We start from the raw sequence: 17,605 nt of genomic DNA on the forward strand, positions 1-17,605 counted from the left end.
ATTGATTTTGAAAGGTTGCGAGGATCCACGAACACCCTCGCAAAAAAACAACACACTTAAATTCCGAGTTAATACAAATACAATATTAGTCATATTCTAAGCATCATTTTTCCTCCTTGCCTTAGCTGTTAAAGGACATCAGTCAAAAGCAGAGAGATTCTCGCCAGCAGAAGCAGGTGGACCTACGCCGTGCCTACATCACGGCTCGCTTCACACCCGCCACCCTACCAGCCTTCTTCACCTTGGGGGACCAGCTGGACTATGGGGGGTTTGAGAACCGTGCTTTGGAGCCTGGGCAGGAATATGTCTTCTTCATCCTGGCTGAACTCAATTCAACAACAGGGGTATGTAAAGCTTACATGTCAGTTTGGTTTTTCTATGTTTTTTTTTTTAATTTTCTCCCGCTTGGTGACCCCCCCTAGACCCCTACCCCCCTCCCACCACTGAGTAGCAAGCTGTCACTAAGCATTGCGATCAATACGGCCTCACAGATGTAACAATAAAATTCACGTCAGTCAAGGTGTAGCCAGCAAGAGGCAATAACCTTCATGTATTTCTATCAACAACACTAATAAAGATTGATTGGCGGCAAGAGAAATTGTTGCCTTTTTGCGACTTATAGAAATGAAAAAGATGTAAATAGTTAGTTCCAGGAATTTGTGTTTTTTGGAGACTATTTAAGCCTCAGGCTGCTCTCTAAATGTCCAATTGAGCAATTAAACACATTTCATTTTGTTACACTTGTACAATCTTAAACGCTTGACTAATTATATTATGTATGCATGGTTTCAAATGTTGCCCAAAAAAAAAGTCATAACACACCAACAGAGAGCGGAGACGCAATAAAATTATATTTCACGCTATTTCCTTTCTAGTTTAAGAACATATTCTAATTAATTAAATTATTTTCAGAGTTGACTGCCTTATCATTTCATCAGAAAGTAATTGGTAATGATTTTTTTAAGTATTTCTCTACGTTATCTCGCATTAAATTGTTAAAAGGTACATTCATATTTAATGTTGAATTGCCATGACAATTCAGAATAATATTAAAAATTCACCAGTCTGAAAGTATCCTATTTTATTGCACTTACATAATGTAACATAGATCTCATTTGTGCAGTATTTGTGAACATTTAACAACTTGGACAACAGTTTTTTTTTATATTAACTGATATTTCACATGCTTTCTTTTTAGCAGAAAATGTACGTGGCCAGCCCTTATACAGATCCAGTGATTGCCCCTGATTCGGACCCCCAGCCTCTGGATGCAGGTGACGGTCTCATCTGGGTGGTGGGACCAGTTCTGGCGGTGGTTTTCATCATCTGCATCGTCATCGCTATTCTACTCTACAAGAAGTAAGTGGAACGAACTGAAGAGTCCCTTGAAAAAAGTGTAACGGTTAATAAATAGCATTTTTTTATAGCTACCACAAAATACATTGCACGTAAAAGTCAAGTCATTATTAACGATACATTTTACTTCAATGAATGTAGATAAACAAACATTTTTGAATGATTAAAAGATTAGTATAGTCCAAAGTTAAATCCAACTTAACTACTTAAACTACATTGACCTTAAAATTCAACCATTATTGTGCAACCACACTATAAAAAATGCCAATTTTTCTACCAAATATAGTGCTTTTACACAACAAAACCATAATTTACGACCAGCTCGGAGTAATATTTCTTCCTAAACTTGCTTAAACCGTGCTTCTTATGAAAAGTGTTCCAGTTTGAAGTGCGTTCAACCTTTATCTTTCGGCATGTCATCCAGCTTTTGAATACTAATGCTGCATATTGATTTTTTTTCTGTCTCTTTCCTTCTTTTTCTATTCCTTAATTATTCCCTTCCCTTCCCGGACTCTTGTTCTACTGGAAACAGCAAACCTGACAGGTACGATTACACCAATGTCAAATTTTTGTATTTATTCTTTTTTTTTTTTTTTTACTTTTAACCTTGTACCCAAGGCAATTACAGAACATAACTCAACATTATGGTACACATTGAATGTCGCATCTGTTCATGTATGTGCACCGAGTCAACAGTGCGAGTGCTAATGACGTGTCAGTGCCGACTCTAATTTTCTCTGGCTGGATTTTGGCGTGTGCTAATTGCTCACTTCGTAATTGCTGTCTGGAGCAGCAAGCGCAAGGAATCGGAGCCAGGAAGCAAGAGTCTTCTGAGTAATGCCGAGATGATGGCCCATCACGCCACAGACCCGGTGGAGATGAGACGAATTAACTTCCAGACTCCAGGTATCAAATACACCTTCCCAAATCTTTGTCTTAGCAAGTGTCACATAATTCTTGCAATTCTGTCATCAGTGACCATAACAACATGTTGAAAACATTAAAACTCCCATAAAATACACAACCCAACATAAAATGGAGCACATCATACAAAAAGAGAAGACATCTTCTTTAGCCTCTGCAAAGAGCAACTTATATTAGTAGTCGGTGTTTTAGAGGTAATGTAATATTCTTGAGTGGTACTATTCTTAACTAAACTAAAGAAAAAACAAGAACTACAAATATATACATGTTTTTTTGTAGCCTGGTAGAAATTATTGCCCATTCATTTATCAGAAAAGATTTCATAGTGATCGAAGGACAAAATTTAGCCTCTGCAAAGAGCAACTAATATTAGTGGGTTATGTTTTAGAGGTAATGTAGTATTCTTCAGTGATAGTATTCTTAACTAAACTCCCCCCAAAAACTACAAATATGTACATGTTTTTTGTAGGCTTGTAGAAATTATTGCCATGTCCATTTATTTATCAGAAGACATTTAAAAGTGATTGAAGTACAAAATTCAACTAGTATCTGAAAAGGTGCAGAATAAAATACTAAAAAAATACTTTGTCCCCGGCCCTTTGGCTGTATTCCAAATTGAAAACTTTCTTGCCTGACATGAATCAACACTACCAACTACGCAAATGAGCTTGTACCCTTGTGGTCATCCTGGCCACCTTCCTCCATGTTGTACAGTCACAGCATTACTACATGAGTCACCAAAACAGGAAAAGAAAAAAAAACTGAAGCATGTCCACCCACGGCAACCCCTCAAAGGAAAATCTACATTCTGGCTCCCTTTTGAATTAACTTATTACGCTAAATGATATGAATCAGGTTGATTCTGAGGGACCTGTGAAGTAACGTCATTGCTTCCTTTGCTTTCTGGTAGATGGGGATTTTTTTTTTTGGTTATGTAGAGCATGGTTTTTGGCAAAAAAACGCATTCTTTTATGAACCACTGATGCACACGGTGTCCTTGTTGAAAATGTGATGCGTTTTTCATGGGCGGGAGCCGAGGAGGAAGGTTTCTGATCTTTTTTCTATGCAAAGTGAAGGGTATACAATCAAGCACTTTAGCCACTCTCTTCCATCATGAGCTTTTTTTTTTCCTTTTTTTTTACTCTGGTGTGACAGCAGCCTTGAAGTGCCCGCTTTTCATCCCGGGAGATTTGTGTCTCCCAGATGCCTTGAAAAGATGAAATTTGCTTCTCGCTGATGATGTCTGAGGTCATTTAAAGCGTGACGGGCGCATTATGTTGCGATTACCTGTGGCTGCTGCCATCGTGTATGAAAATGAAGCTGCCAGACATTTTCTGCCTACATTTGATCGCTGAATCCCAACAATTTTAAATGGAAGCCACGCGTTTTCCGCCAGATGCGAAGAGACACAATTCGGCGAGGTGGCTTCCTTTTTGTTTACGCATGTTCAAACTCGGCTAATTAGTGTTCTGTCTGTGTTTGTTTTGTCGGACCGTCTGCTCCTCTGATGCCACAGCCTGCAATTTATCAAAAGAAAAAAAAAACACAATTTCAAAACAAACACGACTCGCCTCACGTTGCACACGCTCACGTCTCGCCATTGATTTTCCGCCTCGCCCGTCTTCCTTAATGATATGTGATGTTTCTTGGTCACGCAATTATCTTCACATCTTTGTGTGAGTGACGGTGACCCGTGGTAATTTGGATGAAGCGGTGATGACCTTTGACCCCCTCTTTTGCTCTGTCGTACACTTGCTGTCATGCAGGAATGATGAGCCATCCTCCGATTCCCATCAACGAGCTGGCTGAGCATATTGAACTGATGAAAGCTAACGACAATCTCCGACTTTCACAAGAATATGAGGTGAGATACTCTTTTATTATTTTTTTTTTCTGTGGGAATGAATGAATATGCTCCTTTTTTTTGTTACTCTTATCCGGGACAAAATACTGAGGATGTTTCCAACTTATAAATTGAAGTCAAATTATACTCAAGTTGAACAAATGTTCCTTAGCTCCTCCCAGGCAAAATGGATTGGACATTTTGCAACAAAACTGGTATACAAAGAGATAGATATTCATAAAATGTGTTTATATTTATTATATGAATTATAAGCTTGATCGGAATTAGAAAATAGTTTGTGAATATATGATATTTTGAATATTTTAAAGGGATTGAGGTCTTTCCGATGGAAATTTGATTCCTAACGTGAGGGATGGATCATGTCGATTTTTGTAATCCAATCAGTGCGCATGAAAACACAACTTTTTGGAACAAACTGTCGTTTCAGTGTCTGTTCACCAGTGTGCACCAGTAAGACTGAATTGATTTGTTTCTGAAACCAACAGGTTTCTAGACATATTAAAATAACTTACCATTATTGAAAGGCATTAGAAAAAAATATGCAAAATAACGTTTAAAAAATTTGGGGGTACAAAGAAGTTGCTACAACTTGGATTCTACCACAACTTCCAATATATTTGATCAATCTGCACATTTCCAATTAATAATAATGAATATTTAATTTGTTCTGAGCAAAAGTATGATGCCTACACATACAAATCCTAATTGGATCAATATTTTTAGTGTCCATGAAAATAATATACATCCAATCATAAGTATAATCCCACCAGTTTAATGATTTCCATTTCCAGAAAAATGTGTCTATCACATCTTTTAAAAGTCTGAGCACTAAGGCGCTCTAAATAGCTTCAGTCCACTCAATACCTGAAAAAAAGATTCTCAAGTGCCTAACTTCAATTTTGAACTGCATAACTTAACAAGTCTTTTCAGGAATCTACATTTTCAAGTGTACCAATTGGTTTGTTTCTCAAAGAAAAGTGATTTTTTTTCCTTTTAAAATTTATTCTGCGCATACTATCATCTCACATTTCACACTATGATGGTAACCAAAAAGAAAATACAGGCACCCTGAGATATAAAACAACATAAATGTTATTGCACTTAGTAAACTACAGATGAATGCACTCTGATTGTTCCAGTCCATGGGTGGTGTTAAGCCTTTTAAGCAATCCCCTCATAAAGCTATCGTCTATTTAACGTGTATCCCTACGTGCACGAAAGCTCATGATTTATTCAGTGGCGCATTTTAGAAACGCTGCTAGTTTTCCAAGCCAGTTATTATTCCACATCAAACAATAGCAAACGCCAATGTTATCATGTGCATTGTGTTTTCTGGTTCACAGTCCATTGACCCTGGGCAGCAATTCACCTGGGAGCATTCCAACCTGGAGGTCAACAAGCCCAAAAACCGCTACGCTAATGTAATAGCGTACGATCACACCAGAGTCATCTTGGCTCCCATTGAAGGTAAGAACAAGTTGGCAGAATGGAGGATGTTGAAGGGATTGGAGCGCTGAAGAGACAAGCTGACGGATGGAAAGTCAAATTGCAGACACGGCTCTTCAGCCAAACAAGCTTGTTTCCGATGCAACCACGGGCCAGATTTAATGTGCAATTCATGAGCGTACAGTGGTTGGCTTCTCCGCCACCGATTCCTCACAACAAAGATGTCAAACACATTTTCGTCACCGATGCCCTCACGGCGCTGCGTGAAAAAAAAAGAATGAAACGGAATGTGTTTTCTCAGACCTCCTTTTTCATTTTGTAAGAAAAACATATTCATACTGAATATGTGAAGGATCTGGGAATGATGATTTAGGTATTTTGCATTGGGGAAGGGTTCTCCACAATATTAGACAATGATGCAAAAGAAGGAAAGAGAACCTTTATATATTATAAGTAATGTGCAATTTTTTGGAATTATTCATCTTTGTAGCATAGGGCAGCCAAAAGGTTTGAGTTCAACTTATTCTAAGAATTTTATTGACAAAATGGTAATTTCTGGCAACAGTTTAACGTGAAAAAAGCAAAAATAGTGTTTTCTCTTTGACCACATCAGATAAAATTCATTTTGTTCAGTTTTATGAATAGATTAAAAGATATAGTACATGCAAAACCAGTTTTGCACAAAAGAGAAAGGCAATACTCCCAGAAGAGAATTCAGTTGACAATAATATGATGCAACTCATTTGTGATAAATGCATAGCCACGGAATGAACTCATTACTGGAAGAACTGAAATACAATATGAAGGTGTAGCTATATTAACAGTAAAGCAAATAGAATGCATCATAGATAATTACAGTCCATAATATTCACTGGAAAATAAAATACATGCATGAGATGTAAACAAAGATGTCATCTATTTGTAAACCAATTGACAGCCAAAATCCAAAGTGGTCCCTAAAGAAACCATAAAAAAATGACTTTAACACATTTCGCATCCCTATTTGACAAATCCGATAAGGATTTTCTCAGGACAGCTTGAATCACACACGATAGATTATATTTACTAGCGGGTATTAATCATGTCAAGTCACGGACGGGTGGATGGACTACACAGTTTGCCCTTAAGACAGAGTACAGACAAGCTGAAATGCTCCTCCAATGTGTCTTGTTTGAAGGTGTCTTGGGAAGCGACTACATCAACGCCAATTACATTGACGGCTACAGAAAGCAGAATGCTTACATCGCCACCCAGGGACCACTAGCGGAGACGTTTGGTGACTTCTGGAGAATGGTGTGGGAGCAACGGGCCGCCTCTGTTGTCATGATGACACGCTTAGAAGAAAAATCACGGGTAGGCTTTCTCTCAAACACATACACACAAGCCAATGCTATTTTTTGGGGTAAAAAATCATCTCTGATATGGCCAAGGGAATACATTTGACCATAGTTTTGAGCACACTACAAATTTGGTCATTTTGAAAAACCCATTAGGAGACTGTGTGGGTGTGTGGGTGTGTATGTTAACAAGTAAATGCCTATAAAAAGTCCTGCTAAACCATAATATGTGAACATTCAGGAAATACTGTACCTTTTCAGTTATCTGCATTGAGAATTTGGACAATCCAATTCAATGTCTTTTGTTTATTTTTTGTAGATAAAGTGTGACCAATACTGGCCAAATCGAGGTACAGACACATATGGAACAATTCAAGTAACCCTGCTGGACACAATGGAGCTGGCCACATTCTGCGTTCGCACCTTCTCCCTTCATAAGGTAATCAATCTTGCCGTCCAATGACCTCCTGCAATTTCCTTTTCTTTAATCTACACTCATATCTGCATACATTTAATAAAAAGGCATTAGTCAGAAGCAAAAAAAAATACGATCTGGATATTGATGAGAAGCCTCATAACGCAACCAGTTGGCAGAAAAGATTAGATTGAAATGGCTAGATCCATTTTTTTATTCATTTTCTCCACCGCTTATCCTCACAAGGCTCACGGGGGGTGCTGGAGCTTATCCCAGCTAATCATGGACACCCTGAATCGGTAAAAGAAAAGAAAAGGGGGAAAAACACTTTGCCTTTTTGTGACTTATTACTTTGCATTTATTTGCTCTAAAAATAAAGGATATTTTAGCTTAGACGTCACAACGAGTCAAAGCAGGCCAGTGCCCGTCTCTCGGGGTATGGGATTTGACCACTGCTCGACGAACTCGTAGCCGGCCACCACACTAGCCTCTGTCTCTTTGGCCTACTTGCAAACATAGAAACTAGGCCAACAGTGGCTTTTAAGTATGCTATTACTTTTTGATATTAAAAGTGTTTCGGAGAATGTATTTGGAAACGGACAAAATAGGAGGTGTTAAACCAAGCACTCATTCAGTACTTTTTGAGAAATTTTCTTCATTTCAATTTGGGAACGGTGTCCAACAATCAATAAAAACACGTTTTTTTTAAGCCTTTCTACACCATTCTATGCATGAGCCTAGTTGGGCTTATTTTGACAATTTTGTTCTTCTGGAAAAGACTAGTTAACAGAAAAAAATATATACCCAGTGTGGGACATTTTGTGGAAATTTTCCTTTGAGCACAAAAATCAGTCAAAGTGCTCTAAAATGGTCGGCTGTTTTGTCACATTTTCTTACATTTATTTGGCATCAGAGTGGTAGCAGCGAACGAAGAGAAGTGCGTCAATTCCAATTCACCGCCTGGCCAGATCACGGCGTTCCAGAGTACCCCACCCCGTTCCTCAACTTCCTACGCAGGGTCAAGGCCTGCAACCCCCCGGACGCCGGCCCCATAATCGCCCACTGCAGGTACCCGCACGGACACGTTAAAAAAGTCGGACCCCTCTTGACATTTCTCTCCTCCCGCCAAGCGCCGGCGTGGGCCGCACCGGCTGCTTCATCGTCATCGACGGCATGCTGGAGCGCATCCGACACGAGCGGACGGCCGACATCTACGGTCACGTCACCCTGATGCGCTCGCAGAGGAATTACATGGTGCAAACGGAGGACCAGTACAGCTTCATTCACGAGGCCCTGCTGGAAGCCGTGGCTTGTGGGAACACGGAGGTGGCGGCCAGGAGTCTCTACTCGTACATGCAGAAGCTGGCTAAAGTGGAGAGTGGAGAACATGTCACAGGCATGGAGCTGGAGTTTAAGGTACGTAATGTCATATTTAAAAAAAAAACAACACTTAGGGTCCAATTTGGTTTCATTTTATTCAAATGAATGAAGTCAAACATGAACTTTTTGGAGAATTTGCTTGGGGATGTTTTGGTCTACGGTAAGTCACTTTCTGTACATTTTGCATCATCATCCGTTGATTTTTTTTTTTAGGGCTAGACGTCTAATTCCTTATGAAAAATGTATATATCAAGGAGTGGCCTTAAAAGGAATGTTATGATTGTTTGCTATTTTTCAGTTTTTTTGTGCAGTTAAGCTTTTTTTATCTTTTGTATTTTTATAGTTGGCCTTTGTAGCATATTTTAACACGTTTTCCGTATTAGTTTTTTTGTTCAGTTTTATTTTTTTTTATGTTTTCAGGTTTTTGCTGACATTGTTTTCTTTGCATTAGTTTCATGGCATCATTCTCCTTGGTTACTTTTTTGTAGAATTTGGACCTTTTTCTGTTCACTTACTGTTAATATCAGCTATTTTTATCCCCATTGTAAATGAATGGGTGCAGTGCAAAAAATAGGGCATCTTTAGCAAAAACTATATACCTTGATCTCCTAAATTTTTTTTACATGTAAAAATGTGACTTTAATATAAAAGGGCAAATAGATACATTGAAAAATTAGATGTTTTTTCCATTGGCTTGGGCAATGCCAAAAAATTCCCAATAGATTTTGAGGAGAACTTTGCAAAGTATATCCCGATAACGATTTTATTGTAGCTTGTTTTTCAGCATTTTTATTGACTTTAAATATTTCTCTCGTCACAGCGACTGGCCAACACCAAAGCCCACACGTCCCGCTTCGTCACCGCCAACCTCCCCTCCAACAAATTCAAGAACCGACTGGTCAACATCATGCCCTACGAGACCACTCGCGTGTGTCTCCAGCCAATCCGAGGCCTGGAGGGTTCCGATTACATCAACGCCAGCTACATCGACGGTTACAGGTATGCTTTACTTGAAGGGAAACATTAATAGGAGGCGGCCTGGCGTCCTCTGACGATGGCTTGACGAGTAAACGGATGGGAAAGCTTTTCACCACAGTGCTTGCGCCTGTCACATCCCGTCAGATCCGCTCTTACGGCGTATACACGTCCTATGCACGTCTTGTACTGGCTGTTCATGTCTAAAGATTGAGGGCCAAGATGATTCAGGCGTCCAGAATGATTGGACACTCACTTTGACTCGTCCACTTTTGGAGAAATGCTGTGCTTTTAAAAAATAATAATAGTAAAATTAAAAGTACCCTTAGAATGTACACTAATTATTTGCAATATAAGGTACAATTAGGGAATCTAACTAACTCTTTTGCTAGAGCAAGGCTTAAAAATGCTAGAAATTATAAGAAGTTCATGTTTTTGTTAACTTTGTTCTTGTTTTTATGGAGATTATAGAATTATGGTATGGATAAGTGTATTGTATTCAGAGAAAAAATAATATTGATCTTCAAAAATGTCTTCTTTTGACACTTTGGGGTATTGCATTATTTAACATGTGTAAATATTTGAATTTTTTTCCAATATGATAAAGACTTATGACTTTTAACAGGTTTTTCTTAGATTTTTTAATGTATTCTATTATATTCCATTTTTTTAAATCTAAAATGTACAATTATTTTGATTTGCTTTATTTTATATTCAGTATGTAGCCTGTGGTGATTATTTTTAGTGTATGTTTACATTATATCATAATACCTTTATGAAATATTATAAGGACATTTAAAATATGGAATATTACTACTTTAGGAATATAATCTTGCAACTTTTTTTTTTTTTTACTGAACTCAGTCCCATTCTACTTCTGTATTTAAATGTTGGTTATTATACTAGTACCTGAAAAGCCAATTACTGAAACATTTGAGCATGAGCACTCTATAAGATTGTTCCTTGTCGATTTGTAGGCAGCAGAAAGGCTACATCGCCACCCAGGGGCCGCTGGCAGAGACCACCGAGGACTTCTGGCGGATGCTGTGGGAGCACAATTCAACTATTGTTGTCATGCTGACTAAACTGAGAGAGATGGGCCGGGTAAGAATATCTCCAAGTATACAAACACTGTAGTGCAACTATTTTTCCATTTTTTTCCCCCCACACGCTGATTCAGTGAGTTTTTAAGACTCTCAGAACAACAAGATCACTCCACAAAAAAAATCTGTCACTAATGGGCGCTCATTAGTGTTTACACACTAACGGGATCCAAAACAAGAGTCAGCAATTTCACCTTTAAAAACATAATTGAGCATTACTGTTTTGATGGACACATTTTGGAAATAGTCCATTTTGCATGTTACTCTACCTTGATTTATTTATTTGTTTTTTAAGGAGAGTTAACTTGCTCTTTAGTTACATTTTCTATTTGGCTTCATTCAAATGGTAAAAAAAACAGTTAATTTTTCTTGTATAATTTTCAAAGCTATTTCCCCTTAAATACATACTACATATACAAATATACATTTATAAACCATTTTATTAAGAACCATGCAGGATAAGTTTGCATACATTTTTCCAGGTAGAATTATTTCTATTTTTGTAGTTGACACAAAATTAGCAAGCCAGAAGTCACTTAATCTTTTTATATTTTTATACTACTTAGTATTTATATAGTTGTTTTTTTACTGGGTAAACACAGTTTGTGGATTAGCACCACCAATTTTGTTATACCCAGCTGTATATAATGACAATAAAGGCTTTTGATTTTTTTATTTTAAAATATTTAAATAATAGCTCTATATACACTCCAAAATATATAGTATTAATACTCATGTTTATTTCCTACCTCAGGAGAAATGTCACCAGTACTGGCCCGCTGAGCGCTCTGCCCGTTACCAATACTTTGTCGTGGACCCCATGGCCGAGTACAACATGCCCCAGTACATTCTGCGGGAGTTCAAAGTAACCGATGCCAGGGTAAGTCCATGTTTCACTTCTCCTTTTACATGTTGACTATGGCATACTCCATCCAACCTATCAACCGTGTCTTATCGACCCATGGGCGCTCATTTGTATGTAAACGCGCGTAGCCACAACAAGCCACCTGAGATTACTCATTCGTCGGTCATGCGACGATAGATGACAGCTCAGGTGTGTTTGGGTCATTGATAACTCCGGTTAAGCCTGTCCTACCCGGGCGCCACTTGGACAGATGCTCTATTGATCTCCATTAAAGAGGAGGCAGAAAGGCTGAGCGCTGGAGAAAAGATGTTATTGCCTTCAGTGTGGCTGACAAAAGCAGACGTTTGGACTGACGATCTTGCTCGGGTCAGATAGCTGTAATCATTAGAAGCCAAAAAAAGGTAATTGCCAGTCGTTGGATGGCGCAACAGTTGGCGTGATGAGAAATCCCTATTTAGTCGTGATAGGTGGGGTTTCTGTTTCCTCAATGGGAAATTCTTTGCTTTCACACTTGAGTGGAAAAAAGGAGTCGCCGGGCAGAGAAAAATTAATCATAGGATTACGGGTAATTTGATCACATTAAACACTGTTAGATGTATTTGGACACATTTATCAACAAGGCTGACATCTGTTCCATTACTCAAAAGCAATTTGAGTGCACCCAATTTACAGCTTCATCTTTAGTGATTCACATTCATGGGGGATTGCTTTCATTTCCGCTCTTTTAGATTGCGCTCCACCTTTTTTTTTTTTTACAATGAGGAATTGAGAGCTCAAAAGGGTCCGACGGGGTCCGACAAACTGCAATTGGAATTCAGGTGCTTTGGTTGAGCTGTTTTTTTTTTCAATGTCTCAGAGCAGGGGTCACTTGAGGGCACCAATCCAGTCTTTTTTCCACGTATCCCTCCTCCAATTCAAGCTGTCTAAGAATCCTGATAAAATCATCATCTAATCCTCAATTTAATTCTATTATGATGAAATCCCTTTACAGTCTGTTGTAATATTTGATCTCATGACCCAAAAACTTCATCAACCTTAAGTTATATTGTAAACACTGCACGTTTCATAATCAACTCCCTCTATTTCTTCTTGAATTATTATAAAATTCCTGTCTGACCTATAACATTTGACCCCATCACCTTATAATAACATTATTTTTGTCCCCCAAAATAATCTCTAAAGTTGACTTTTTAGCTCCACCTTCCTTAAAATACTCTACCAAACCCTAACTCTCTAAACATGATTTTTTTCCCCCTCTACTTTCAGGACGGCCAATCCCGAACAGTCCGCCAGTTCCAGTTCACCGACTGGCCCGAACAAGGTGTGCCTAAATCTGGCGAAGGCTTCATCGATTTCATTGGTCAAGTTCACAAAACTAAAGAGCAGTTTGGACAAGATGGACCAATCAGTGTTCACTGCAGGTAATAAAAAACATTTTATCCTCTCTGTTGACCAATCCACTGTCTCCTGGGCTCCTATAAACATTTTTTTGTTCTTTTTTGTAGTGCTGGCGTTGGTCGGACAGGGGTCTTCATCACTCTGAGCATTGTACTGGAGAGAATGCGCTATGAAGGAGCAGTGGACATCTTCCAGACTGTCAAAATGTTGAGGACACAAAGACCGGCAATGGTGCAGACTGAGGTGCGTCTATATCATTTTCCATTCATTTCATCTTATTTTTGCAGTGGGTGTTTTTCATCTGAATGAAGCAAGCTGGTTCTTAGGCAAAGATAACACAAATAAGATAATGTCTTCTCTCAATTCAGTAGAAATCATCCAAAAACCAAGGATGGATCTTTACAAAGAGGTTTTAATCCTCACCAAACCCACACAAATTATTCCACAAACATATTTGCCACAGATATTCCCTAGGAATGATTTAAACTGCAACGTTTTGATATTTTCAGTCACTTCTATCAACAGGTATGAAACATTAATGGTATCTTTTGTTTTACCAACAAGAGCATCTCAGGTAAACCTTTTTAGATTAGATTAGAACTTTATTTAATCCCATATTTGGGAAATTTCCTTGGTTCCAGTAGCAAGACAGACACAGAAGACATTGTAGACCTAGTTAAAAAAACTGGAGCCACACACACACACACTCAGTAAATATGTAGAAAATAGCAAAATAGTTGCATTTTGTGATCATTTAAAAAGGCTCACAAGGCAGGGATGCACCATTTTGGATATTAGATGAACTTTTTGACTGTAATTCCATATTAATAGTAAATAACAGTAAATTGGAAAGTTTTAGGAATCTTATTTGACCAGACGCTATGACATTCATAGAGTATACTATCTACCAAAGCAGCCTAGAAATGACAAAAACCGGAAAACATACTTCAACAAAAAACTGACCAAAACATCCCAGGCCTAACACAAAATCCTATTTTATTCTAATGTCAAACCCAATATTCTTAAAAGATCAATTGAGGAAAAAAAAGATTCTTATCCATTTTCTGTAAATGGATGTCATTGACCGAGTTAAAAATAATTATTTTTGCGCAGGATGAATACCAGTTCTGCTACCAAGCCGCTCTGGAATACTTGGGTAGCTTCGACCACTATGCAACATAAGCGAAGGCACACCTTGAAAAAAAAGATGACGAAAAGACAACGAGGAAAAAAACTCGGCACCAACAAGGACAAAACCCAACCCCCCTCCGACCAATCCGTCCGACGACAGCCGCACTCTTTCTCACCGAAGAGTGGCACCAGACTCTCCATGTGTAATCCATATACTTACCTCAGTGTTCCAAGTGTGAAGGACGTATCATAATACATATGTGTCGTGGTCAGCTATCTCCGATACCAGTGAAATACAGGAACAGGAATTTATTATTCTCTCTGTGTATAAAATGCTAAAAAAAAACACACACACACATACACACACAAAGAGCCTGGATATTTGCTGCACCCTTAATGGGCTTTTTATCCTCAACTTTGTATCTATTGGTTCGGTGTGCTCGTGGGTTACAAGAGTGCAAAGGTCAACGTTTCTAGGTGTAAGTGACTTTCTTTTAAAAGGCGTCTGCCCATCTTTACCACAGCGAGTGGTGGGCTTGTAGTAGAGACCGAGCCGACGTTCCCAGTGCCAACACGGACGGGCCAAGCCACTGTGGCCCACCAACAGGAATTGTGAGACTCTGATGAATATTCCGGACAGGGCTGGCCGCCATCGTCCGTCCAGCGGCGCCTTCGATAAAAGCTTGCTTGCCGTTCGCTTGTAGTGCTCCTTTATATTCCTCTCCTTCTTCTTCACGCCGAGCTCAACTCCGTCACCTCCGATGGGGGGGTTTGTCGGAGTTGAAAAGACTATTTGGTCTCATGTTTTGTAGGCGTGTGCTTAGTTTTTTTTTAATTGAAGTTATTTGTATCATTGCCTTATGCTTTTTTTGTTGTTGGTGTGTTTTAACATGCTGCTTTGCTCACACGCTACCGTTTTATTGTCGTATGCCATCTTAAAATGAGGATGAAAGACCCTAAATAATCAGTGTCTGATTACGTCGGGATGTTGATGTTTGGGAGAAAGGAAATGATTGGGTTGCGGGCAAGAAATGCCCTGAGATATGAGTGATTTGACTTATGAGGGATTTTTAGGGTTATGTATTCAGTTAGTAGCCTGTTTGTCTTTGTCTTTTTGTGTTTAATTCAAGAATGGATAAAGGGATCATCCTCAAATTTGCAGGATATGTTTGCAATAGGCAACGGAGGTCTTATGAGGTCAAAGGTCGCTGAGGTCAGAAATGGATTTTTTCCGATAACTCGAGAATAAATCAAGGGATTATTCAATTTGCGGTAATATATAATGGTAGTGTGTCTTAAATTGGGGGTCATTGGGTCAAAGTTCATTTGTTGGAAATTGTGTTTTGACTTAAGAGCGTACAAACTCATATCTCAAGGCACTGCCGTATTCACTCCCTCTAAAAATTCCATGTACAGAAGATCCCGAAACGACCGACGTTTCTCCTTGCCGCTTGATATGAATTTGTCCCGATAATCATGAGCTAATCCCACGTGGTGACTGAGCAGCACAGCAAAGCAAAGAGATTTAGCCCAATTTTGTACATAACGGTCCAACGATGCGGCCGAGCGAGCACAAGATATAACGGCGGGATTGGATGTGATGTAGTTCTTAATGTCGCAAAACAAGCCTTATCGTGTCATATTTATTTCATCTGTTTTTTTTTTCAAACAAGATATTTATGAATCTATTTTGTTACGCTTCGATTTTGGTTGTCGATTTGAAGTATCTAGCTAGAAACTATAACCCAGACATGTTTTTTGTGGTGTTTTCTGCTTCTTTTATTGTTTTTTTTACTCGCTCTGTTACAAAGTATGCCCTCTGTGTAGGGTCCTCTTTGATACTAATCACTGATGTCCAGCTGTTAGCTAGAATTGTATTTTAACTGAAGTTAAAAATGGCGGCGATGACCTTTCGATGTCCCCTCCCGTTGGACCTCCGTAGCGACAAAAAGGGGGGTGGGAAGCCTAGCCAGGAAGTCAAAGGGCATCAGGGGTTAACGCTCAGATGTACTAGTTTGCTAAAGCACACGGTAGCAAGTGTATTTCTTTGGACAGACGCGGCTACACACTTTACTCGCCCTTCATTCTTCAAACTTATTCCAATATGAAGTCGATGTGAGGTCTAGAAGTCTTGACGGTGTGTGACATATATAGAAATATGTAATTCCTTCGCTTTCTAACCAATTGTTGTGTCAAAAGAACTACTGTGGATGATGCACACACAAGACATGATGACGGTGAGATCAAATGTGTCCAGGGCCATCCTCCTCTTCCTCCTCCTCTTCCTATTCCTCCTCCTCCTCTTCCTCCTCCTCCTCCTCCACCTCTGTACCTGTTCTTTCCTTTTCCGGACATAGATGTAGATATAATATCTTGACTTTGTATTAAAAGCAGATGATTGGATATACAGTATAATGGAACTGCATTTGTTTCTCCTTTTATTTTTTATTTTTTGCAGGGGTCCTTCGTGTGTTTGGCCGCTAGGAGGAGACAAAGATACATGCCATTCATTTATTTTCTGTACTATTCCGTTTATTCTTTCTAGGAGGGTGCTGAAGCCTATTTTTTTTAAATTGCAGTCAAACTTTATAGCATGGGGGGTCCTACAAGACAGTGTTAAACTCCAATGTCCTTACATTTGCATTTTTATGACACTTGTCATTGATTATGGGCCAATGTAGTGATTTGTTAAGCACAATGGAATCTAAGTCAATCAAAATGCAATATATAAGTGTAATTTTGATATGCTCTTATTCTTTTGAAATCATCAAACATGTTTTATTACTCCAGGTCAGTGGCGTGAATCCGATTCCGCAGAAGGCCGAATTGGGTCCTGCCTGGTCTTTGTTCCAACTCATCCAGCACAAACAGTTGAACCAATGAAGTGCTTTCTGACATTAGTAGCACCTGAGTCTCATCAACTGATAACATTTGCAGAAGCTTGTTCAGTTTGAATGAAAACCTGCACCATGTGGACCTTTGAGGATTGCTTTAACACTCCTGCTCTAGGTAATCTGATGTTTATTTTATTTACCCGTGCCCATACTTTTGTATAAATTCGATCCAAGGCTTTTGAATCAATTTGTTGCAGGATATGGTGTCATTATCTCCAAAAAAGTATTGAACATTCTGAAATGTTTGGCTGGAGCCCCGCCCCTTTCCGGCCCATAGATATTTTTCTAGATCTGAAACTGCTTAATAAGATTAAAGTAAATAACAACAGATAGAAATATCAATAATCTAATAAAACGGCTTGTTTTTTTGGTGTTATTTTTAACTCTTGGCTACCATTGACTGCTTTAGATGTCTAATCCACTTAAAATCCAGTTTTAATGGATTGGATATAGTGCTCTCCCTATTTTAATCAGCTACTATTTTCATTTCCTTTAACTTTTTGAGGTGATCATTACT

At 38.8% G+C, this 17,605-nt stretch overlaps 1 protein-coding gene across 1 annotated transcript in view; it reads left to right on the top strand.

Annotated features, from left to right (window-relative positions):
• Positions 1 to 16,619, top strand: part of LOC144201309 (receptor-type tyrosine-protein phosphatase S-like) — a 75,380-nt gene extending 58,761 nt beyond the window's left edge. Inside the window, exons 23-38 of the mRNA XM_077723823.1 lie at positions 126 to 344; positions 1,202 to 1,359; positions 1,889 to 1,900; positions 2,150 to 2,262; positions 4,047 to 4,144; positions 5,488 to 5,611; positions 6,768 to 6,943; positions 7,247 to 7,366; positions 8,256 to 8,410; positions 8,473 to 8,758; positions 9,543 to 9,721; positions 10,675 to 10,801; positions 11,555 to 11,680; positions 12,932 to 13,086; positions 13,171 to 13,306; positions 14,177 to 16,619. Of these exons, the coding sequence (XP_077579949.1) occupies positions 126 to 344; positions 1,202 to 1,359; positions 1,889 to 1,900; positions 2,150 to 2,262; positions 4,047 to 4,144; positions 5,488 to 5,611; positions 6,768 to 6,943; positions 7,247 to 7,366; positions 8,256 to 8,410; positions 8,473 to 8,758; positions 9,543 to 9,721; positions 10,675 to 10,801; positions 11,555 to 11,680; positions 12,932 to 13,086; positions 13,171 to 13,306; positions 14,177 to 14,245 (2,253 nt within the window). The 3' untranslated portion in view covers positions 14,246 to 16,619. The remainder of the gene's footprint in view (positions 1 to 125; positions 345 to 1,201; positions 1,360 to 1,888; positions 1,901 to 2,149; positions 2,263 to 4,046; positions 4,145 to 5,487; positions 5,612 to 6,767; positions 6,944 to 7,246; positions 7,367 to 8,255; positions 8,411 to 8,472; positions 8,759 to 9,542; positions 9,722 to 10,674; positions 10,802 to 11,554; positions 11,681 to 12,931; positions 13,087 to 13,170; positions 13,307 to 14,176) is intronic.
• The last annotated feature ends 986 nt before the right edge of the window (positions 16,620 to 17,605 follow it).

The sequence above is a fragment of the Stigmatopora nigra genome, chromosome 9 (assembly GCF_051989575.1).
Source record: "Stigmatopora nigra isolate UIUO_SnigA chromosome 9, RoL_Snig_1.1, whole genome shotgun sequence".
Lineage (NCBI taxonomy): Eukaryota > Metazoa > Chordata > Actinopteri > Syngnathiformes > Syngnathidae > Stigmatopora > Stigmatopora nigra.